Genomic DNA, 24,666 nt, shown 5'->3' on the forward strand with positions numbered 1-24,666 from the left:
AACGGTAACAGGCTTCTGTTTGAAAGTATGGAATGCATAATATCAAGAAGAATGACAGACACGCTTGTCAGGTTCAGGCTCTGTATTGAACTAAATGAATGAATGAATAGAACAAGCCCCACACATCCAGGCTAATATGCTCTCAGTGATACAAGCTGATAACTAATCACATCTATATGCTAAACCCAGTAACAGCTTCCTCACGGTCTGCATAATGCTAATGGTCAATGCCCGTGTACCAGTTGAGGAGAACCAATGCGTGACAGAGAGTGTGACTGACTTTCCTTCATTACTTGTAGGATTATAATGATGGACTACGAGGATGCCGTGTCCTTCCTGGGCCACTGGGGGGCGTTTGAGAAGACGGTGTTCGTCCTGCTCAGCCTGTGTGTCATCAGTAACGGCTACCTGGGGATAGCCATGGTGTTCCTGGCGGACATCCCTCCTCACCGCTGTCGCCTCCCTGCCCTGGACTCCCCCTCCTCCAACGCCTCCTCCTCCTCCTCCTCCTCCTCCTCTCCCTCCTTCAGCCTGGACCTCAACCACTCCATCCCCCTGGAGGAGGTGAAAGGGGAGCTCATCCTCAGCCGCTGCTCCAGGTAAAAAGTCATACGTTTCAGTTCATGGTAGGTTAAGGTTTCTGAGGTGTCCACAACCCTTCTTCTGAGACACTGTGGCCCCTTTTCCACCAAAATAACTGGTTCTAGAACTGGTTCTGTTCTAGATTCTTGGAACCTTGGTGCTTTCATGGAACCGGCCGCAAACCGGCTTGCGTTTCCACCAGTTTTAAGCACCAGTTTTGGCGACCTAGCTGAATGGTTAGAGAGCCCCCACCTGTGGAGCAGGAGTCCCCAATTGCCCCAGATTCGATTCCAGGCCAGGCCAACAAGTGTTCATTTCACAGGGGGAAATTCAATTGGCCACGGCAGATACAGTTTCACTTTTCTTTTCTGTTTTAACACATCAACTGCCAGGTATTAATTGATTAATTCATCTGCCACCGCCAGCGTTTTTACCTTTATGTTGATGACCCACGGAACCCACGATGTGGACACGGATGTAAATAAAAGCATTCTGGGGGGAGGAGGAGGGTCTCTTCTATCTACCGGATAAAACAAATTGTAACCGCGATCTTCCGTTCTTTCGTTATCGGCAGTTGAATATAGTTTGTTTTCACCAAAAACGCAGTCTGGGAAAAGAAACCGTAGTTACATACGTAACTATCGTTTTATAAATCTGATAACATTGCAGAGGACCGGGTGAATCTTTTAAAAATGACGTCATTTCCGGGTGTATCCTCCTCTGGAAGTCAAAGCAGCATTCATAGGTTGGCGAATAGCGCCCTCTAGCGTAACCACTGAAAACACCATGATGATGTAATATTACGTCAATGGCAGTCAATATGTTAAGGCCATTGCCATTGTTTATATCGCATCTTCGTCTTCCAACCTGTAGAATAGGGACACACCCACTTTTGTTCCCAGTTCCGAACCAGCTTTTAGGGTTCTGAACCGCTCTGAACTGGTTCAACATTAGGCGGGAAAAAAGAACCGAACCGGTTCAACCCCGGTGGAGAAGGGGCCAGAGTGAGTAGACAAAAATGGTGCAGTAATTAGTGAGGAGTGAGGACCAACAGGCTCTATGCACAGCAGCCATAATTGGAAAGAAATTGGGCCTCTTCCTTACTTCCTTCACAGGTGTTACCAGTGATTCTAATGAAGGTTCTGTTTCATTTAGTGTAGCACAGTGGTTTTATAACGTGTTTAATACATGTAATAATATATATATAATAATAAATAAATTATGTTTGTTTTTTATTACTTTATATGTTTGGTTGTTAAGTGAGGTGAGATTAACATATAAACAATATTATGCTGTTGTTACAAATTTTTTAATGTGTTTTTAAATGTGGAAATTAAAAAAATTCAAGGACCCCCATAACTCTGAGAGTGTACAAATGGACCCGTAAGGTTCCATTTCTACACACTCAGATTTACACACCCGTAAGGGGGCATTTGGAACCCCCTCAAGGAACCTCGAGAAACCATTACTTTTGAGTTCGTTCCCGTTCACCAAAAAGACCCAATCACTTCCAATAAATGAATTCAAATTATTTTTTTTGTGTAAATTAAGGCCCTACTTCATCACAACGCGTTGCATCGCGACACTTTGTGTTTTTTAAATAATAAAAAAGTAACGGTTTCTTGTGTTTATGTTCCAGGTACAAACAAATAGCAGGTGGTTTCTATAGCAACCAGACAGAGGGCTGTGTTGACGGCTGGGTGTTTGGATCAGAGAGATACTCCTCCACCATCGTCACTGAGGTCAGAGGTCAAGCAGTGGTGGACACTAACTTACTGAGTACTGTACTTAAAGCAGTGGTTCAAGTCAAGGACCCCCAAATTGGTCTTTATTTGGCCGCAGACCCCCATCTGAAAATGTTTTGTGCCAGAGACCAAAACAAAAATCAAAATGATTCAACGTTTATTTATTTTTCAAACATTTTCAAAAATAACTCATTACAAGCTTTTAGATCTGCTGTTTTTGAATAGCCAACATATAAATGGATAAAGTGGTTAAAATAATTGTGACGGTATGTTACTACTTTTGATGGGGACCCCCTGGAACCCCCCCCCGCCCCCCCCAAGGACCCCTGGGACCCCACTTTGAGAGCCACTGACTTTAAGGAGTAGTTCACCCAAAAAAAGGACTTATTTTCTATCACTTACACACCCCATGAAGCCTTGATTTAGTTTTTGGCGCATTCCAACTTGAGTATTTGTATTTTTGGAAACTTATGACTTTCACTCTTCTAGGATGGGGAAAATTATATTATGAATTAATCTCTGAAGCCCTATTTCTACAAGCTTGTAGATCTGCTAGTTTCACTACTGTTGATATTAAAATGTTTTGAGAAAATCTTAGATTTTTTTGGGGGGGGGGATGTCTACATTTCAATATAGTCATTCACTGATTAGCTTTGATGTAACGTGTGTGTGTGTGTGTGTGTGTGTGTGTGTGTGTGTGTGTGTGTGTGTGTGTGTGTGTGTGTGTGTGTGTGTGTGTGTGTGTGTGTGTGTGTGTGTGTGTGTGTGTGTGTGTGTGTGTGTGTGTGTGTGTGTGTGTGTGTGTGTGTGTGTGTAGTGGTCTCTGGTGTGTGCCGACGGCTGGAAGGCACCGTTCACGATGACCGTCTTCTTCCTGGGAATTCTGGGTGGATCGTGTGTTTCTGGATACATCTCTGACCGGTAACCTGTCTGTCTGTCTATTGTAGTTACAGGGACATACAGTGTGATGTGTCTCTTTTTGTGAGTGTACTGTAGGTATGGTAGGTAGGCGTGTCATCTTCTGTATGTCCATATTAGGTATGGTAGGTGTGTCATCTTCTGTGTCTCCATATATAGGTATGGTAGGAGTGTAATCATCTGTGTGTCCATATATAGGTATGGTAGGCATGTCATCTTCTTTGTGTCCAAATATAGGTATGGTAGGCGTGTCATCTTCTTTGTGTCCATATATAGGTATGGTAGGCATGTCATCTTCTTTGTGTCCAAATATAGGTATGGTAGGCGTGTCATCTTTGTGTCCATATATAGTTTGTGTCCATATATAGGTATGGTAGGCGTGTCATCATCTGTGTGTCCATATATAGGTATGGTAGGAGTGTCATCATCTGTGTGTCCATATATAGGTATGGTAGGCGTGTCATCATCTGTGTGTCCATATATAGGTATGGAAGGCGTGTCATATTCTTCGTCTCCATGGCGATCCAGACAGTGTTCAGTGTGCTCCAGACGTTCTCCAGCAGCTGGGAGATGTTCTGTGTGCTGTACTTCATCGTCGCCATGGGAGGCATCGCCAAGTACTGCTGTGGCTTCATACTGGGTAATATACTGCAAGTGTTCATTTTGATTTAGCTTAGTCATGGTCTTTTGAATAAAATGTCATTTAGTTTTAGTCATATTTTTGAACAAAAATGTATTTTGGCGGTGCCGTCGTAATGCCTGATTTTACACTTGGTTGCATGTATATATTTACAAGTATATGTATATCTACATTTCAAAAGATTTTTATACAATTTATACATTTGAAAACATGTGAATGGGTCATTCTGCACAATGAGTACTTTCTACTTTTGGTACTTAAAGTACATTTTGATACCAATGCCTCTTACTTGTAACAGAGTATTTCTACATTGCAGTATTGATACTTTTACTAAAGGTAGGGTATGTGTTATTTATTCTTTTTTTGGTTAAAAAGGTTAAAGTACTATATTCTGATAGTAATCATTGCTACAGCGTTTGTTGGGTCACAGGGGTCTCTCCAGCTCTTTAGTAAACAGAATATAAATACATTTTCAGGTAGGTGACAACATTTAAGCCAATCAGGAGAGAACACTGAAAATGCATTTTCTGATTAACTCATTCCCTGCCTAGGACGTAAAGCGTCCTTGGGTTTATGAAAGGCGCTATATAAATTCAAGCTATTATTATTATTAGGACGTAAAAAACATAATTATTTCCAATTACCAATTCTGCCTAGGACGTAAAAAACGTAATTTTGAAAAATATTTTTTTAAAACAAGATCTCACGTTCCTTCATCTCTCGCAGTGACACATTTCATTGTAGCACACCCGGATACAGAAATACGTCAAATCGAAGATTTTCGGTTCCGTCCGCTTCCTGTTTAGGTCCCCCTCTAAAACGGTATTTTCTCTGCTTTGCGTTTCTCCGCCGTGGAATGCTGTTTAGCGACGCTGTTTTGAAACTGCTACTACTGCAAAATGGAATGTCGCCGATTGAAAAAAAATACCCTTGCACGGCGTGCGAGAACCTATTTGACCAGGAGCACGTGCAGGCACATGCATAGATTTAAAACTACTTTAAATTCACACTTCAACAAAGTTTACAAAGGCTCCCGACTCATGCCAGGTACATTAACATAGGAATTAGCCTAGATGCATATCAATTGTCCATTGTGTTACCTATAGTGTAGGTGTTAAGCGACGTGCGCGTCACATCATTAAAATGCAGTGCAAGCACATCCCAAATGAGCATAGCAACACTGGCAAGGTGAAAAAAGTAAGTGAGTTTTCCGTCCACATGGTGATACATGGTGTTTTTACACTGGGCTGGAGGAGAGAGACTCCGGAATGTTTGTTGTCTGAGCGGCGTGCACGACTCGCCTGTGTGTTTAGAAACGATTGCACTTGCGATCATAATGAAAAAAAAGTGTGAATTTTTTAAAGTTATAAAAAACACTAAATCGCTGGCAGTGGGCAAACAGCCAGAAATAAGTCTGGCAGGGAATGAGTTAATAAAGAGCTGGAGAGACATGGGAGACTCCTTTTACTGAACAAACACTCTATAGCAATGAGTACTATCAGAATATAGAGCTATTTAACACTTATTTTAACCAAAGTAAATCACTTACCCTACCTAAGTAAAAACATTTAGTACTTTTTCGACCACTGAATAAAAGTGCCAAGTCTTGCCTAGGTTTTGAGCTGCTGTCAAGCAAAGCGAGGATCTTATTCGGGGCGATTGGAATGCCTTACTGCTACGCTCTGGGCTACACCATCCTGCCTCTGTTTGCCTTTTACATCAGGAGCTGGAGATGGCTGCTGCTGGCTCTGTCCCTGCCTGGCCTGCTCTACATACCTCTGTGGTGGTAAGCATGACAATCAATTGATTTGTTTTTAAACATTTGAATCTGTGTCAAAAGATATTTGAAAACCAAAAAAAAAAAAGGGTATTTATTCATTTTAAACTATTTAATATATATATATATATATATATATATATATATATATATATATATATATATATATATATATATATATATATATATATATATATATATATATATATATATATATATATATATATTGATCAATATATCGATCGATATAGATAGATAGATAGATCGACTGACTATGGACTCAATACAGTATGTGGGGTTAGGTCTCAGGCACAGGTCACCCTTGAGTCCAGGGATAATAAGACATTTATATGTGTTCATTACAACAGTTTTCTCAGTTTGACTGTTTACTATTTACCCAAACTGTTACGGTCTCCACACAGTACTACAATAAACCAATGGCTCGAAGTGGAGACCCCAACATAAAATGGACACCAAACAATTTGCAAAGATTTAAATGTTCTTTATTACTTCCCACAGTGGAAATAAGGAAACAAACAATATGAGAAATACTTTACCAAACTGAATGAATGAACCAAAAGGAGGCCTGGAGATGCCGGCAAACTAAATAGAATGGAGGGGGGACCAGGCCACCCCCTATAGGGACGCCGAAGCTGCTCCCCCCTCCCTACCTAACAAAATAGCACTACTAAACTAAAAAGTAAACGAAAACAGGGAACTGCCGGCCATCTCCAGGCCAAACTAAAGTTAACAAACTAACTTAAAGAAAAGGCTTTTAGCCAGAACAAAGTAGGGGTGTAGGAACTGAGTTGTTGCTGGGTCTGTGTCTCCAGAGGGACTGAAGCTGGCTGGCTTTATAGTGCCTTGATTGGGGCGGCGGCAGCAATTACAGATCAACTGCAGGTGTGCCAGCCTGAGTGAGAGGAAGAGAGTAAGGGTTAGTGATTGAGTCAATGATAGTGAATGATGCATGTCATGGCCACACGCAACACAAACTAATACGCATTTGGCTGCAGACTCACATACAAGATTTGTGTTGTTAAAATGGTTCAAACATATTAAACATTGTTCACATTTTGTAGATTTTTTTAATCGTCAAAAAATCTTCAAAATGTCTCAACGAGTTGTGAGCTTGTAGATCGGCTATGTTCAAATAGCTGATATATAGGGTTAAAATGGGGAAATGATTTTGATGCTATAATAAAAAAGATCTAAATTGCTGGGGACCCCCTGGAACCCCCTCAAGGACCAGTAAGGTACAGCAGCAGCGGCAACACAATTTGTTTTTGGCATAGAGCACAGAAGTCCTGACGTCACTGCCAGTAGAAGGCGCTTTCCATAGGTTCGTGGCTTTACTTTTTGTGTTGATATCCTCATTGGGGAATCTTAGATCGCTTCATATAAGAACTGTGTTCCAAAAATAAAAACACCACCCTGGCGTTTTTACTCATATGGATATGAAGCATCGACTGAAGGTGTAAATGTACACATTTACCCAAAGAGTAACACAATATAGACACTAGAAACGAGTCAAACAACCCAAAGACTACATTTCCCATGAACGCGGCTGCTGTGGAGACAGTGATTTCAGATCCGGAAGTAGTAGTTCTTAAGACTTTTAAGGCAGAATTAATTCCATTTTCGCCAGAAACAGGCTGTATCAAATATGAATGAATATCATAAACGATGCAGAGCCACCCCCCCTGACAAAAACGCCAGGGTGGTGTTTGTTTGGAACACAGTTCTTATATGACGGGATCTAAGATTCCCAAATGGGGATTTCAACACAAAAAATAAAGCCACGAACCCATGAAACAGCGCCCTCAAGTGGCAGTGACGTCAGACTTCGGTGCTCTATCGCGACCAAATTGGGAGAAAAAGGGGTAAAAATAATTGGTTCTTGTAAATTTAAGAAAAGGAAAATAGAAAAAGAAAGTGAAACTGTGTTTGGCAAAGTCTGCTTGTGATATAAACCCTGGCCACTCTGAAGCATGTTCAAACAGTGTCCTGTCCAATGGCTAGGTACATCCCAGAGTCTCCTCGCTGGCTATTGGCTCAGGGCCGCATCAGGGAGGCGGAGCTTATTCTCAGGGCTGCAGCCAAGAAGAATGGAGTCATGGCACCCGAGGTCATCTTCAAAGTGGAACAAGTCAGTCTAATCCAGGTACACACACACATGCGCGTCCGCCCGTCTGCCCGTACGCATGTACGTGTATACGTACATACAGTACAGTACGTACGTCCACCGGCCCCACATACGGTCTAACCAATCAACTTCAGACTTGCCATGTGTATCGTCAAGGACCCGAGGTAGTGATGTTCCAAGTGGGAAGTCGGTCGGATCGGCAGTCTAGTCTGGAGTCTAGACTCCATACTTTTTGCTGACACAGAACTCCATATATGGGCATAAAAGGGACACAGACCGAGCTAAATGCTTTTCATGATGCAGTGACCTGTGACTGTGATCTGGCTTCAGTGTCCGAGTGTCCACGCTGTACAAATCTGATTTAGGAGAGGCAGAGTGGCGTCGTGTTCTCAACTGACGCACCTTGTTGCAACTTTTTGAAACGCGTGGAAAAACTAAACGGTCACTAAGAGTTTGGGACCATGTCTGCCTGTAAGCTGGTGAGTAGCCTCGATCTCCAGGCTTTTATTTTTTAGTTTTGCTAAAAAATAAAAGCCTGGACCAGCGAGTCGGTGTTACGGGTATAGGAAGTGTTTCATTTCCCCAACCAACCAGAGTGCAGTGGGCGTCGCTCCAAATGTTGTGTTGACGGGGCGGGGGCTGACGGACAGATCGGTGAACCAATGGGATCACACGCATTCTCTCTCCGGAGATGTTAAACCCGCCCCTCTATGCCAGATATGAGCCACGCTAGGGCTGGTGAGTGACTGGAAGGCAGCAAGGGTTGATGAAATCTATATTATTATCCTCCAAGTTCAGTATCAAGAGGTTAGACAGTAGACTGATAACGTGGATTCACTCACTCGAGTGAGTGAATCCACGTGCTAATGCCAGGCTAGTTAGACAGTCCCTGAGACGTCTTGGCCGGGTTTCCCAAAACAATTTCAGGTCGTGTGTAGCTTACGCAGTTGCGCTAGCCTCCTAAGTAGCTGCGTAGCAGCAAACCTGTTTCCCGAAAGCATTCTGAGCTACTCAGTACCTTCATTTGTAGCAGCTGGTTGTGCGTTACGTGCTACCTAACTGGCTTCAGGAAACACCACTTGAGCTGGTTCTCAGGAGCACAGCGTTACGTGTCTTCTCAACTGGCTTCGGGAAACACTACTTAAGGCCTCCTGGAAGAAGTAACTTAGAAGCAAACCCGTTACCCGAAAGCCTTCTTAGCCTATGTAGTACTGTCTTAAGCAGCAAAGAATAGTGCAGACTTGTCCCTTTTATGCCCGTATATGGATAGTTCCTTTTATGCCCATATATGGAGATCTCTGTATCTGTCAGTCATTGTCCCTTTTATGCCCATATATGGAGATCCCGCTGATTTGTTTGCTGATGCCATGACGACACATTGAGGTTAGACAGCACATTCCATATTTGGGCGTATCTGCATTGGGAACTCCTTATATGGTTATGGCTGAGTGGTTTGCCCACCGGCCTGTCCTCCCTTAAGTATACATCTGACTTCAGTGTCTCCAGTTTGTAGATATCAGCTATAGGAGAGGTAGAGTGGTGTTGTGTTCTCAACTGACAAGCTTTTTGAAACACGTGGAAAAACAGAACGGTGACTAAGTGTTTCCGACTGGGTTCATCCAGCATGGCCTTGAAACTGACCGTCAATACCAGCAAGCTGCCCTTGGGGGCGCTGTTGGCAGCGGAGCACGTTAAAGGGAGCGTGAAGCTCTTGGTGGAGGAGGCCAAAGACACCGGGCTCCGCGTCTCAGATGCTGTGCAGTTCAGAGATGTTAACTCCATCGCACGCTACCTGGCTCGCCTGGCCCCCGCCCTGGGCCTTTACGGATCCAACAAACCGGAACAGATTGAGGTGGACCACTGGCTGGAGTTCAGCGCCCGGCGTCTCTGCGGCCAGGCGGGGCTGACAGGAGTCTTGAGGGAACTGGACGAGACCCTGTCCACCAGAACGTTCCTTGTGGGACATAATATGGTCACTCTGGCTGACCTCTGTGTCTGGGCTGCACTCAAAGGTCACGTTGAGTGGCCCCCTGCCCAGGATGGATCCTTCCTCCATGTCCACCGATGGTTCAACTTCCTGGGCTCTCAGGTGCCGTTCACCGCTGTGAGCAACAAGTGGACCGAGGGCGACGCCCCCCCATGCAAGTCCATCTCTGAGGAGAGGGAGAAAAGCCAGGATGTGGGCAAATTCACGGAGCTGCCAGGAGCTGAGATGGGCAAAGTAGTGGTCCGCTTCCCCCCAGAGGCCAGCGGGTACCTGCACATTGGCCATGCTAAGGCCGCCCTGCTCAACCAGCACTACCAGGTGACATTTAAAGGCAAGCTCATCATGCGCTTCGATGACACCAATCCTGAGAAGGAGAAGGAGGACTTTGAGAAGGTGATCCTGGAGGACGTGGCCATGCTGAACATCCATCCGGACCAGTTCACCTACACCAGTGACCACTTCCCCAGCGTCCAGTGTCTGGCTGAGCAGCTACTGAGAGAGGGCAGCGGCTACGTGGATGACACGCCACCCGAGCAGATGAAGCAGGAGAGAGAGCAGCGCGTCGAGTCCAGCTGCCGAAACAACTCAGTGGAGCAGAACTTTAAGAGGTGGGAGGAGATGAAGGCCGGTACAGAGTACGGTCAGACTTGCTGTATGAGAGCCAAGATTGACATGGCGTCCAACAACGGCTGCATGAGAGACCCCACCCTCTACCGCTGCAAGACTACCCCCCACCCCCGCACAGGCAGCACCTACAAGGTGTACCCGACGTACGACTTTGCCTGTCCCATCGTGGACAGCGTAGAGGGGGTGACCCACGGCCTGAGGACCACCGAGTACCATGACCGCGATGAGCAGTACTACTGGCTGATTGACGCACTGCGACTCAGGAAGCCCTACATCTGGGGGTATTGCAGACTCAACCTCAATAACACTGTGCTGTCCAAGAGGAAGCTCTCCTGGTTTGTGGAACAGGGCTATGTCGACGGTTGGGACGACCCTCGTTTACCCACAGTCAGAGGAGTGCTGAGGAGAGGAATGACTGTGGAGGGCCTCAAACGGTTTATCGCTGCTCAGGGAGGATCCAGGTCAGTGGTGAACATGGAGTGGGACAAGATTTGGGCCTTCAACAAGAAGGTGATAGACCCGATGGCTCCCAGATACATGGCGTTGTCCAGCTCATATGTGGTCCCAGTCTCCATCGCTGAAGCCCCCGAGGAAATGAAGGAGACTCCCAAACACCCCAAGAATGCAGAGGTGGGGATGAAGGGGGTGTGGTACGGACCCCGGGTGCTAGTGGGAGGGGCGGACGCAGAGACCCTCACCGAGGGCGAGGTGGTGACCTTCATCGACTGGGGGAACCTCATCATCACCAAAATCAACAAGGACTCCAGTGGTGTGGTGCTGTCCATGGAGGCTCGTCTGAACCTGGACAACAAGGATTTCAAGAAGACCACTATTGTAACCTGGCTGGCGGACACAGACAAAGCACCACTGCTCCCTACTATATGTGTCCGCCACCAACACCTCATCTCCAAGCCTGTCCTAGGGAAAGAGGACGACTTCAAAGAGTATGTCAACAAAGAAAGCAAGTCCGAGGAGAGGATGCTGGGAGATCCTTGTCTGAAGGGCCTGAAGAAAGGTGATATCATCCAGCTCTGGAGGCGTGGCTTCTACATATGTGACCAGCCCTATGAGCCAATCAGCCCCAACAGCTGTAAGGAGAGTCCGTGTGTGCTGTTTTATATCCCAGATGGACACAGCAAAGAAATGCCCACAGCCGGCTCCAAGCACAAGAGCAAGACCCAAGCAGCGAACACTACCGCTGCCCCTGTCAAGTCTGCCATCACCACCACCACCACCACCATCACCACCACCACCAGGTCCTCAGCAGGCTTTTATGAGCAGGTAGCTGAACAGGGAGCGGTCGTGCGGAAGTTGAAGTCAGAGACAGCCCCAAAGGAGCAGGTTGATGCAGCAGTGAAGCAGCTGCTAGCCCTGAAGGCACAGTACAAGCTGGCCACTGGCCAGGAATATAAGCCTGGAGCTGTGCTTTCTCCTTCCCCAGCCACAACCCCAGCCACAGCCTCTGATGCTGCAGGCTCTTGTATCTACGAAAAGGTAGCCCAGCAAGGAGAGGCGGTCCGACAACTGAAGGCTGACAAAGCCCTCAAGAATCAGGTGGATGCAGCAGTGAAGCAGTTGTTGGCTCTGAAAGCTCAGTACAAGCAGGAGACCGGAAAGGACTACAAACCTGGACTACAAGCCCCAGCAACAGCACCACTGCCCCAGGGTCCTGTCCAGTCAAGCCCTGTTCCTACCGATTCAGGCTCTGCCCAGGAGCTGTATTCTCAGGTGGCTGAACAGGGGGAGATAGTGAGGAAACTCAAATCTGACAAGGCCCCCAAGGATCGGGTGGACACGGCTGTGAAGTCACTGCTGTCCTTGAAGAGCCAGTACAAGATCCTAACTGGGGAGGACTGCAAGCCTGTTGTGGCTGCTGCAGGTGCCATTGAGAACAAGAACCGCAAGGAGAGAGACAATAAGTCTGAGAAGCAGGGAAAAGGAGCAGGAGGGAAGAAGGGGAAGGGAGAGAAAGGCGGCCAAGGCAAGGACTCTTCAGTAGGCGCTGGAGCAGAAGGAGAAGGCCAGGGGCCCAAAAAGCAGTCACGGTTGGGACTGGAAACCAAAAAGTTGAACCTGGCAGAGTGGTATTCCCAGGTGCTAACCAAGGCGGAGATGATAGAGTATTATGACGTCAGTGGCTGTTACATTCTTCGTCCGTGGTCCTTTGCCATCTGGGAGGCCATCAAAGACTTCTTGGACGGGGAGATTAAGAAGCTGGGAGTGAAGAACTGCTACTTCCCCATGTTCGTGTCCCAGGCTGCCCTGGAGAAGGAAAAGTCCCACATCGAGGACTTTGCCCCAGAGGTGGCGTGGGTGACACGCTCAGGGACGACAGAGCTGGCAGAACCCATTGCTGTCAGACCCACCAGCGAGACGGCGATGTACCCAGCCTTTGCCAAATGGATCCAGTCTCACAGAGTCCTGCCCATGAAACTGAACCAGTGGTGTAACGTTGTGAGGTGGGAGTTTAAACATGCCCAGCCATTCCTGAGGACCAGAGAGTTCTTGTGGCAGGAAGGACACACAGCCTTCGCCACCAAGAAGGAGGCAGAAGACGAGGTGAAGGAGATCCTGAACCTGTATGCCGAGGTGTACGAGAAGCTACTGGCCATCCCTGTGGTGAAAGGCAGGAAGACGGAGAAGGAGAAGTTTGCCGGAGGGGATTACACCACCACAGTGGAAGCCTTCATCTCTGCCAGTGGCAGAGCCATTCAGGGAGCCACGTCTCACCATCTGGGTCAGAATTTCGCCAAGATGTTTGACATTGTCTTTGAGGATCCCAAGGATCCCAAGAAGAGGCAGTTTGCTTACCAGAACTCGTGGGGCCTCACAACCAGGACCATCGGGGTTCTGACCATGGTCCATGGCGACGACGAGGGCCTTGTGCTGCCGCCCCGCGTCGCCTGTCTACAGGTGATCATCATCCCCTGTGGTATCACAGCCGGCCTGCCGGAGGCGGAGAAAAATGATATCCTGGCCATGTGTTCTAAGTACCTCTGCAGGCTGCAGAAGGCTAAGGTCTGGGAAGCAAACATCAGGGTGGACGTCGACCTCAGAGACAACTACAGCCCTGGATGGAAGTTCAGCCACTGGGAGGTCAAGGGAGTTCCAATCCGTCTGGAGGTCGGCCCTACAGACCTGAAGCAGCATCAGTGTGTGGCAGTGAGGAGGGACAAAAAAAAAGAAGAGCGCCTCAGGCGCATCACTGTGAAAGAGGCTGACGTGGAGAAGAAACTCCCACTCATACTGGAGGAGATCCAGGACAACCTGTACAGGAAGGCTGAAGATGACCTGAACAAACACATGGTGGTCGCCGACTCCATGGAGGCGTTCCAGGACGAACTGGACCGGGGTAAGATTGTCCAGATTCCGTTCTGCGGAGGCATCGAGTGCGAGGAGTGGATCAGGAAAACCACGGCCAAGAAGGAGCAGGACCTGGAGCCCGGGGCCCCCTCCATGGGAGCCAAGGGTTTGTGTATCCCCTTCAGTGATACACACAACTTCAGGGCCCTGAAAGCCGGACAGATGTGTGTTGTGAGGAGTTGCAAGGAAGCTGCTCAGTCCTACACCCTGTTTGGACGCAGCTACTAAACACACAGGGCCCTATTTTGAGCGTCTTAAAGGGGTAGTTCACCCCCCAAATAACTTTTTTTCTATTGATTACTCACCCCATGGAGCCTTGAATTCATGGATATTTTTTTGTTTTTGTCGCATTCCTTCCTTTATTATTTGATTATAATAAATTTAGCCCCATTGATTCCGGTAGGAGACACAAATGCATTTGTGTCTCCTACCGGAATCAATGGGGACACATTTATTATAATCAAATTATTGGCTTAGGAATGTGACAAAAACAAAAAAATATCTATGAATTCAAGGCTCCAGATGGTCAGTAATCAATAGAAAAAAAGTTATTTTGGGGGTGAACTACCCCTTTAAGTACCAGGTCTTATGACTTAACTTAAGACCTGGAGGCGTGGCCAATGCTGTTTGGCCACTCAAAATAGCTAAATAGCATTGGCCACACCCCCAGGTCTTAAGTTAAGTCATAAGACCTGGTACTTAAGACGCGCAAAATAGGCCCCACAGACAGAGATGGTGTTCACATTGATTGTTCCCAGCTGGCCTCGTTGCCAAAGGGCAAGCATCAAGTATCATACGTCACAAATGTGTTTGGGGAGGAATCAATTGGCATAACGACTAAATTGTGGAGAAAAAGGGGTTAAAAGTAAAAAACAAAACAAAAACTGGAGATTTCTCGTGACTCATGAGAACAGGTCTGCGACCTAAAATGGGTCGTGACAAAAAACGATCTTGATAGTGGATCGCAATAAATTGAGATTGATAACGATGATAAACTTTGGACATTACACAGTACTCGATATGGATAGATCAAAAACTACACGTTGAACTGTCATTGTACACAACCATGTCCTACTGCGATGCACTGTGTTTACATTGAGCTACCAGCGGTGAGGAGAGGTGATGTGAAAGTGATTGAAAACAGAAGAGTGGAACAGAGGGGCACAAAGCCAAAGCTAGAAGTCTCCTGGCTTCACGATTCAATTCGATTATGATTCTCATGTGAACAGTTTGATCAGATTCTGCTATGTGTCCTGATGAGTCTCAATTTTCTACATTCTTCTACTGCTCATTGTTTTATCTGTGCGTATAATCATTCTCCTTTAAACATAAATGTCTTAACATTAAATTACATTTTGTAATCCAAAATAAACAAGTGGTATAGGCCTAGCTAGCCTGTATTTGTACGAGGTATTGCTTTTATGTTTCTTTTACAATGTTGTATTTTATGAGGTCTTTATGATGTTATTTTGAATGGAAAGCACTTTGGGTCAACTTCTGACGTTTTTAAATGTGCTATACAAATGAAGGTGACTTGACTTGACTGTGTGTGTGTGTGTGTGTGTGTGTGTGTGTGTGTGTGTGTGTGTGTGTGTGTGTGTGTGTGTGTGTGTGTGTGTGTGTGTGTGTGTGTGTGTGTGTGTGTGTGTGTGTGTGTGTGTGTGTGTGTGTTTTTTGTTTTGTACTGTGGTGTGTTTTCTGTCGCTGAGTGGCACTCTTTAAATGTGTTCAACTTTAACACATGTAATAGATAAGAACCTGTTCATTTCATTGGCCTGCTCCTGGGACCTTGTTGAACTGTAACCAGTGAACCACACACACACACACACACACACACACACACACACACACACACACACACACACACACACACACACACACACACACACACACACACACACACACACACACACACACACACACACACACACACACACACACACACACACACACACACCTCTAGGGTTATGTCATCATCTCGCTGACCCCATAGAGTTAAACATAATAGAGAGGGCACCGGAAATCCCCGCCCATCCACTTGTATGGATTTGCTCACTCAGCGCACACTCCCTTTTCACCCCTTCTTCCGGGTTGGGAAATGTGAGGGGCGGGGCCTATTTGCGGCCTATGTGACCCATTGGTCGAAAACCGCTTTCGCTCGTTCATGCATCTGGCCCCGGCCGTAATAAGCTGCAGTACCTATGAACGGCCAGCATGTCCAATGCGCCTCACTGCTCCCTCTGGGTTCTGGGGGCTTGGCTGACCCACATTCCCTGGGTCCATATCCCATAGCCTGGAGGGACAGCTGTCCCGTGATTATTAACAACTTCAACCAGTGGTCTAAAAATGGTGAACTCCTGTCCAACCACAACTATCTCTGGACTCTGGGCCAATTACAGCAAATGATACTTTTCATCATCTTTCATTATTTGTATTATCTGCATTATTTTTATCCATGATGCACGCAGAGAAATAGACGTTGTAAGGACCTTTGTTCTGATCCTCACAACAGAGAAATAGACGTTGTAAGGACCTTTGTTCTGATCCTCACAACAGAGAAATAGATGTTTTAAGGACGTTTGTTCTGATCCTCACAACAGAGAAATAGATGTTTTAAGGACGTTTTTCTGATCCTCACAACAGAGAAAAAGACGTTGTAAGGACCTTTTGTTCTGATCCTCACAACAGAGAAATAGACGTTGTAAGGACCTTTGTTCTGATCCTCACAACAGAGAAATAGATGTTTTAAGGACGTTTGTTCTGATCCTCACAACGGAGAAATAGATGTTTTAAGGACGTTTGTTCTGATCCTCACAACAGAGAAATAGACGTTGTAAGGACGTTTGTTCTGATCCTCACAACAGAGAAATAGATGTTTTAAGGACGTTTGTTCTGATCCTCACAACAGAGAAATAGATGTTTTAAGGACGTTTGTTCTGATCCTCACAACAGAGAAATAGACGTTGTAAGGACTTTTGTTCTGATCCTCACAACAGAGAAATAGATGTTTTAAGGACGTTTGTTCTGATCCTCACAACAGAGAAATAGACGTTGTAAGGACTTTTGTTCTGATCCTCACAACAGAGAAATAGATGTTTTAAGGACGTTTGTTCTGATCCTCACAACAGAGAAATAGACGTTGTAAGGACTTTTGTTCTGATCCTCACAACAGAGAAATAGATGTTTTAAGGACGTTTGTTCTGATCCTCACAACAGAGAAATAGATGTTTTAAGGACCTTTGTTCTGATCCTCACAACAGAAATGGTTAAAAAAGATTTTTACAGTTAAGCTTACAATTAGGAATTGATTTATATACTTGGTTGCACCAAAAAAATTGACGATCGACAAGCTCACAATGTGTCCCGCTACCATGCAGTGTGAGCTTGTAGATTGGACATGTTTGTCTTTAGGGTTAGGGATATTAAAAAAAAGCATTCATAAAATTTGGCCGCTACAATGTTGAGGACGGCTATATTGATACAAACGTGTGTGTGTGTGTGTGTGTGTGTGTGTGTGTGTGTGTGTGTGTGTGTGTGTGTGTGCGTGTGCGTGTGTGTGTGTGCAGGAGGCAGAGCCTGGTCCTGCAGATAGCCAGCATCGTTACTCCTGGCTAGACTTGGTCAGAACCACCAACATCAGAAACATGATGAGCATCAACATCATCATGTGGTACACACCCCACTACACTACACACACATCATCAAGTGGTACACACTGCACAAGTAAAAGTATCAATACCACAACGTAGACATACTAAATACCAGTATTTACCTGACTAAAACGTACAACATTATTGCCATTAAGTACTCATTATGCAGAATGTCCCATTTCACAAGTTTTCAAAGTGTAAAAAAAAAAAATAGGCCAGCTTGTAGATCTGCTATTTTCAAATAGCTGAAGTATAGGGCTGTAGTGGTTAATGTATGTTTTGCAATCAAACATCTACAAAGTAACTAGAAACTAAAGTTTTCAAATAATTGTAGTGGAGTAAAAGTACAATATTTGCCTCTGAGATGTAGTGGAGTAGAAGTAAAAGTATAACAAATTGGAATTACTCCAGTAAAGTAAAAGTACCTCAAAATTGTACTTAAGTACATGTATTTAGTTACTTTACACCATTGGTGATTTCCATGACATACTATGGGATGTCTCTAGCTTCCTTTAGGATAGTGATCTCCATGACATACTATGGGATGTCTCTATCTTCCTTGTAGGATAGTGATCTCCATGACATACTATGGGATGTCTCTAAACACCCCCAACATGGATGGAGACCCCTACATCAACTGTCTGGTCTCCGGGGCCACAGAGTTCGTCAGTTACGGCGTCATGTGGTTTGTGATCCTCTACGCCCCGCGCCGCTCCCTGCTGCCCTTCAGTCTGCTGCTCAGTGGACTGCTGCTGCTGCTGCTCAAGCTCATCCCTGATGGTACACACACACACACACACACACACGCACACACGCACACGCACACGCACACACACACCAGTGGTGTAAAAAGTACTCAAATGTTTTACTTAACTCTCTCAGTGCCAAGAGTATTTTCATAAAGTACTCCCCCAGTGCCAGCAATTTGCGTTTTTTTTTATTTTGTAATTTTTTAATTTTTCATTCAAATAAATGATCTGATTGGGTTTTTAAACCCATAATACAGTTCTACCAGTAGAGAGCAACAAATCGACACATTGATGATCTCGCTGGCTCACTCGCCCCCTCCCAAACAGGCCCACGTCACATCCGGTCATAACCGGATGTTGACATTTTTGACAATCGTTGATCGGGCTAAATTACGATGCGATACACGACTACGATGACTGATCGTCACCCAGACCAAAGAGAGTAGACGTGGACCTCTCCGTTTGTTTTTTATACCGTGTGAAAAACCGTGACTTTCCCTATTCTGGCCGAAAATGACCGCGGGAAAAAATGAGAACCGGAATCTGCGTCATGAAACCGGAACCCAATGAGTCTGAAGGAGTCAGGAAGCGAAAGTGATCATGAAAAATAAACAGAATAGCGCGACCACAGTCAAAAGTAAAAACTCGGGATTTCTCGTGCTGGCACTGAGGGTACTCGGGAAAAACTCGGGATATCTCGGGGCGTGGCACTTTTTTTGTAAGCCCACACCGCCAATGACGTCTTTTGACGTCTCTTAAACATTTTTAATTAATTTTCCCCCCGTTTTTCACAAAGAACCAGGAGATAACACGTTCCAAAGATGTTTTACTATGTATTTTTGAGCGAAACGTGCTATTTTCAACTGTTAAGTTAAAGTAATACTAGGTAACTTTAAAACAAAAACTAAAGTTAAATTGTATATCTTTTGTGAGTGGCAAATGTTTCACAACACCCACTCCATGAATTTCACCCCCGAAAGCCTTTTATTTATATATTTTCTATTGAACGGTGTCGGGGGAGAGACTCACACGAAAATGACGTCATCCGGCCGGAAAATGCACCGGTTTCCTGTTTGGCCAGGAACTACCGCACCGGTTTCCTGTTTGGCCAGGAACTACCGCGCTAATAACAAAAAGGAACCTCACGCTGATTTTAAGAGAATGTAGGATTGTAAGATCGAAAAACAACAGAAAAAGAAAACACAGCTCATGGTAACTAATGCTCCACTCGCTAAGAGAAACGATCCGCAGATAGTATAAAACAATTATGACAAGTATGAAACGCTTCCGGCTTCCGGTGAAAACAAATGGAATTCTGGGTAATCGAGGACTACGGAAAATTGTATGCAGTGACGGTAGTGACCAGCAGAGGTTGCTAAAAATCGTTAATTGTGAACCTGCATTGTACAACTTTAAGTAAAAGTATCAATACTGCAATGTAGAAATACTCTGTTTCATCCGGCCGGATGACGTCATTTTCGCTGGAGAGTCTCCCCCGACACCTTGTCTTGGTTTTACTCTTACCTAACAGGCAGAAGCTATTTTGTCAGTCTAGCTAACTTTGACTCAGACAAACACAACATCTGTTCTGGTATTCCACAGGGCTCAATTCTGGGTCCCTTATTGTTCTCCCTGTATATACTACCGCTGTGAGAACTCATCGCCGATCACGGAGTGAACTTCCATTTCTATGCTGATGATACCCAGCTGTATCTCTCAGTAGCTCCAGACGACCCCTGCGCTCTAGACCCATTGTTGACCTGTCTGTCCAGTATAAAATGCTGGATGAGTGAGAACTTTCTTAAGCTAAATGAGGATAAAACAGAAGTTCTCATAATTGGCTCCAGTGAGCAGAGAGAATCAATAACAAGTAGACTTGGTAACCTGGCTGTAGAAAGTAACACCACAGTAAAGAACCTGGGGGTTATTATCGATTCTGAATTGAATTTTAATACACACATTAATCATGTCACCAAGATTGCTTTCTTTCATCTTAGAAATATTGCGCGAATTAGAGACTATCTGTCGTTAGACGATGCAAAAACGTTGATCCACGCTTTTGTTTTCTCTCGGCTTGATTACTGCAACGCACTCTACTCTGGCCTGCCAAAGAAAACAACTGACAGATTACAACTTGTTCAAAATGCGGCAGCCAGAATTTTAACTAAAACTAGGATGAGAGAACATATCACTCCAGTTCTAGCTTCACTACACTGGCTTCCGGTTGTTTTTAGGATTGATTTAAAAATTATTTTAATAGTTTATAAAGCTCTAAATGGTCTGGCACCTTCCTACCTCTCTGACTGCCTAGAGAGATATGTTCCAAACCGGGCCCTCAGGTCTTCAAGTGCTGACCTGCTCGAGGTGCCTACAATGACATAAAAATACGGTGAAGCAGCATTCTGCTTTTACGGACCGACAGTGTGGAATAAACTCCCATTACACTTAAGACAGGCAGCCTCTGTTGATAGCTTTAAAGCACAGCTCAAGACCTATTACTTCACTCTTGCTTTTAGCTGATTCTTTGGTTGATTTTTAATTCCTCACTGTATTGCCTATTTTAATGTTGTTTTATGCCTTTGCTTTTATCTCATTTTATTTTATTTTTGTTTGCTTTATTGTTAAATTGGTTCTAACTGTAATTGTATTCTTGCTCTGTAAAGCACTTTGAGCTGCATTTCATGTCATGAAAGGTGCTATACAAATAAAGTTTATTATTATTATTATTAAAGAAGTCCAGAATTGAAAATTTGCGTGAATCACTGACTTCTTTCAAAACTGTCCTGAAAAAGCATCTGTCAGAAAACTACAAGTGAAGATATATACAGTAGATCCCCTTGACACAGCCGCCGTTATTCCTTTTCCCTTATCTCCTCTAAACTATACTTTATTGGCCAAAAATAATAGTCTGCGGTTGTCGGAAAAAGAGTGCCGGTAGTGGGATTCGATCACAGGAATTGGGATCAGCAGTCCAATGCTTAGCGAGGCACGCCACCAGTTACAAAAGTAGGGTTTTGGGCTTGATTAGAATGTGACAACGCCCCAACCGTCCCCTCTGGGGGCGGAGTCCTTGTTTTCTCGTTTTTGCATTCAGACAATCGCAGGACGGCAGGGCGATGCTTGGTGCGAATTTAGCTGTAGAACAATATCACTCATTGAAGACCCCTGGTCTAGATGTTTTTTTCTCCTCATGTGTCCTGTCTTCCAGATGTGTCTGTGGTCACCGTGGTGCTGGTGATGTTGGGGAAGATGTTGGTGACAGGAGCGTTCTGCTTCCTGTACCTCTACTCCCTGGAGCTGTTCCCCACTGTGGTCAGAAACATGGCTCTGGGAGCTCTGTCCATGGCCTCCCGCATCGGCAGCACCGTGGCACCATACATCGCTTATATCGGTGAGCGTTGGTGTACTGTGTGTGTGCGCGCCAAATGTCTTTTGTGTGTTTAGATCTGAGGCCAGATGGATAGGAACTCCACAGATAAAAGGTTTTCCTTGGAAGGAAAAAAAAACGAGACACTATGGAGACTGGACAATTTGAACTACAGTATAGAGTGTCTATTATAAACTTAAAAGGTCAGCAATTTCTATTTTAAAGATAAATGTTTTGGGCTTTTGTGCCTTTATTGTACAGAACAGTTTTAGAGTGACAGGAGACGGGGAGAGCGAGACAGGGAGAGGTCATGGGCTCGGGAACCGAACCCGTGACTCGCTGTCAGAGAGCCTATACTGTACATGGTATGCGCCTTAACCACTAGGCCATCAGCGCCCCCAGAAGGCCGGATTACCACTGTTCCTGTATGTCACTTTATTTTCTTCCATATTCATTTATTTGGGGGTATATTTTTCTTATACACACTGTTCATGGTTTCAGTGGGATAGGAACTCTTGACTCTTGAGGATGCTGATGCTTTTTGGCCGTTGTAAACAAAATAACAGCAGCCGGACCACAAGGAGGCGCCACACTCCCTTGACTCGTAACTCAGACAGTAGCGATCCAGATAAATATCAAACTTAACAGGACAGCCCTGAACGTCTGTGAGCAGATCGGAGGTTTAAAGGGATAGTTCACCCTTCGATTAGTCACCCCATGGAGACCTGAATTCATGGATATTTTTTAGTTTTTGTTACATTCCTAAGCCAATCATTTGATGACCAACTGACCGGTAGGCAGCGGTGCCGGTAGGAGATACAAAGGAGACTCTTTGTGTCTCCTACCGGAACCGCTGCCGGTCATCAAATTATTGGTTTAGGAATGAGACAAAAACTAAAAAATATCCATGATTTCAGGTCTCCATGGGGTGAGTAATCGATGGAAAAAAGTCATTTTGGGGGTGAACTATCCCTTTAAGGGCTTTGAACCGCTCACACTAGAGACTAGAGGATCATCAGGCCCGACACTCGCTCCCGATCCTAGACTGTGTTGAGGATGCACCATCACCTTTATTAGCTTTAGCTTTATTAGCTTACCTTTAAAGAATCCAAATGATTATCTTGTAGTGTGGGCCCACCTTTAGTCTGTGTAATGAGTATCTTGTAGCGTGGGCCCACCTTTAGTCTGTGTAATGAGTATCTTGTAGTGTGGGCCCACCTTTAGTCTGTGTAATGAGTATCTTGTAGTGTGGGCCCACCTTTAGTCTGTGTAATGAGTATCTTGTAGTGTGGGCCCACCTTTAGTCTGTGTAATGAGTATCTTGTAGTGTGGGCCCACCTTTAGTCTGTGTAATGAGTATCTTGTAGTGTGGGCCCACCTTTAGTCTGTGTAATGAGTATCTTGTAGTGTGGGCCCACGTTTAGTCTGTGTAATGAGTATCTTGTTGTGTGGGCCCACCTTTACTCTGTGTAATGATTATCTTGTAGTGTGGGCCCACCTTTAGTCTGTGTAATGATTATCTTGTAGGGTGGGCCCACTGTGACAAACACTACTGATGATGGAGATCATTAATTCCTTTCCTCTGGTTCTATAGGAACGTATAACAAGTTCCTCCCCTACATCCTGATGGGCGGAGCCTCTGTCCTGGCCGGCCTCCTCAGCCTGTTGCTGCCCGAAACCAAAGACCAGGAGCTGCCAGACCTCATCTCCCACACCAAGCCACTGGTTGGGTAGGTTCTTCACACACACACACACACACACACACACACACACACACACACACACACACACACACACACACACACACACACACACACACACACACACACACACACACGCGGGTTGACCCGCAGGGCGGGTGGACAGGTTATCGATTACGACGCAGTTATCGTGGGGCGGGCAAGGCGGGTCAACCCACGGAAGAAAAAAACCCCACCAAAACACACTTTCTCTCTCGCGTGCGCTCTCTCTCCCTCCCTCTCCCCCCCCTCTCTCTCTCTCTCTCCCTCCCTCTCTCCCCCGTTCTCTCCCCCTCTCTCTCTCTCTCTCTCCCCCCCTCTCTCCCCCCTCTCTCTCTCTCTCTCCCTCCCTCTCTCCCCCCCTCTCTCTCTCTCTCTCTCCCTCCCTCTCTCCCCCCCTCTCTCTCTCTCTCTCCCTCCCTCTCTCCCCCCCTCTCTCTCTCTCTCTCCCCCCCTCTCTCCCCCCTCTCTCTCTCTCTCTCCCTCCCTCTCTCCCCCCTTCTCTACCCCTCTCTCTCTCTCTCCCTCTCTCTCCCCCCCTCTCTCCCCCCTTCTCTCTGGAAAGCAATTGAATGGACTTGCTTGTGTTTTTTTGCCGGATTGCGGGACGGGCTGGGTCGTTGATTTATATTTATTTTTGCGGGACGGGTTGGGGCGAAAAAACTTTACCCGCGCATCACTAGTACGTATTTTTTGCTAAGAAACGCGATCAATCAGTTGTTGATTCATGGTTCTTTTGTGTCTGTCAGGCTGTCCAAACTATTTCAGAGACACAGTGGCCCGGCTGAGCTCCAGAAGGACCAGTCTACCTTAACGGCACAGAACAACTCCTGTGGAGCTTCCCAGACCCAGACCCATATCCTCTCTCCAGGAGAACGTCCCTACCAGACCCAGACCCATATCCTCTCTCCAGGATAAAGCTAGGGAAACAACTACAGCCCAAAGTGTCTATAGGGCAGGACTTTTATATCGTTGCTGTCGGGAAGAAACCTCTTACCTCCATATTTTAACTTTTGGGTTTTTTTCGTATCTGAATGCCCTACTTCTGGGGTCTTCAACGTTTTTCATTCTAAGGACCTTAGCTAAGAGAGAGATGAACCTTTTCATAGCTTCATAGACTTGTTTCACAGACACTATCATCAGTGTTGTGTAAATTCATGTTTTTCTTTGTTTATTTGGTTTATTTAGACACTTGATTATATTTTGGATTCATGTTGATATGTATTTTCTAGACATTTAACCACTTATAAACCCTCAATACCTAGTAAACTTGACATTTGGCTCTGTAGTTTTTTTTTTTGCCTTTACTCAAACTTCTTCACCAAAAATAGCAGATCTACAAGCTGACAAGGTGTTGCAGCGCGACGTCCTGTCAG

The 24,666-nt window shown here is 45.4% G+C and overlaps 2 protein-coding genes across 2 annotated transcripts; both read left to right on the forward strand.

Annotated features, from left to right (window-relative positions):
* Nucleotides 1–306: 306 nt before the first annotated feature.
* Nucleotides 307–24,208, forward strand: LOC308075716 (solute carrier family 22 member 4-like; the record flags this gene model as incomplete). Its single annotated transcript, XM_080415663.1, has 11 exons — nucleotides 307–599; nucleotides 2,222–2,324; nucleotides 3,324–3,328; nucleotides 3,731–3,885; nucleotides 5,500–5,671; nucleotides 7,685–7,826; nucleotides 17,352–17,455; nucleotides 18,001–18,215; nucleotides 21,393–21,575; nucleotides 23,146–23,281; nucleotides 24,040–24,208. 11 exons carry the CDS (start codon nucleotides 307–309, stop codon nucleotides 24,206–24,208), a joined length of 1,677 nt encoding a protein of 558 aa, XP_080271789.1.
* LOC308075870 (bifunctional glutamate/proline--tRNA ligase-like) lies at nucleotides 9,433–14,013 on the forward strand (the record flags this gene model as incomplete). Its single annotated transcript, XM_080415851.1, has 1 exon — nucleotides 9,433–14,013. One exon carries the CDS (start codon nucleotides 9,433–9,435, stop codon nucleotides 14,011–14,013), a length of 4,581 nt encoding a protein of 1,526 aa, XP_080271977.1.
* Nucleotides 24,209–24,666: the final 458 nt, after the last annotated feature.

The sequence above is a fragment of the Gymnoscopelus braueri genome, assembly GCF_963280865.1.
Source record: "Gymnoscopelus braueri genome assembly, chromosome: 20".
NCBI lineage: Eukaryota > Metazoa > Chordata > Actinopteri > Myctophiformes > Myctophidae > Gymnoscopelus > Gymnoscopelus braueri.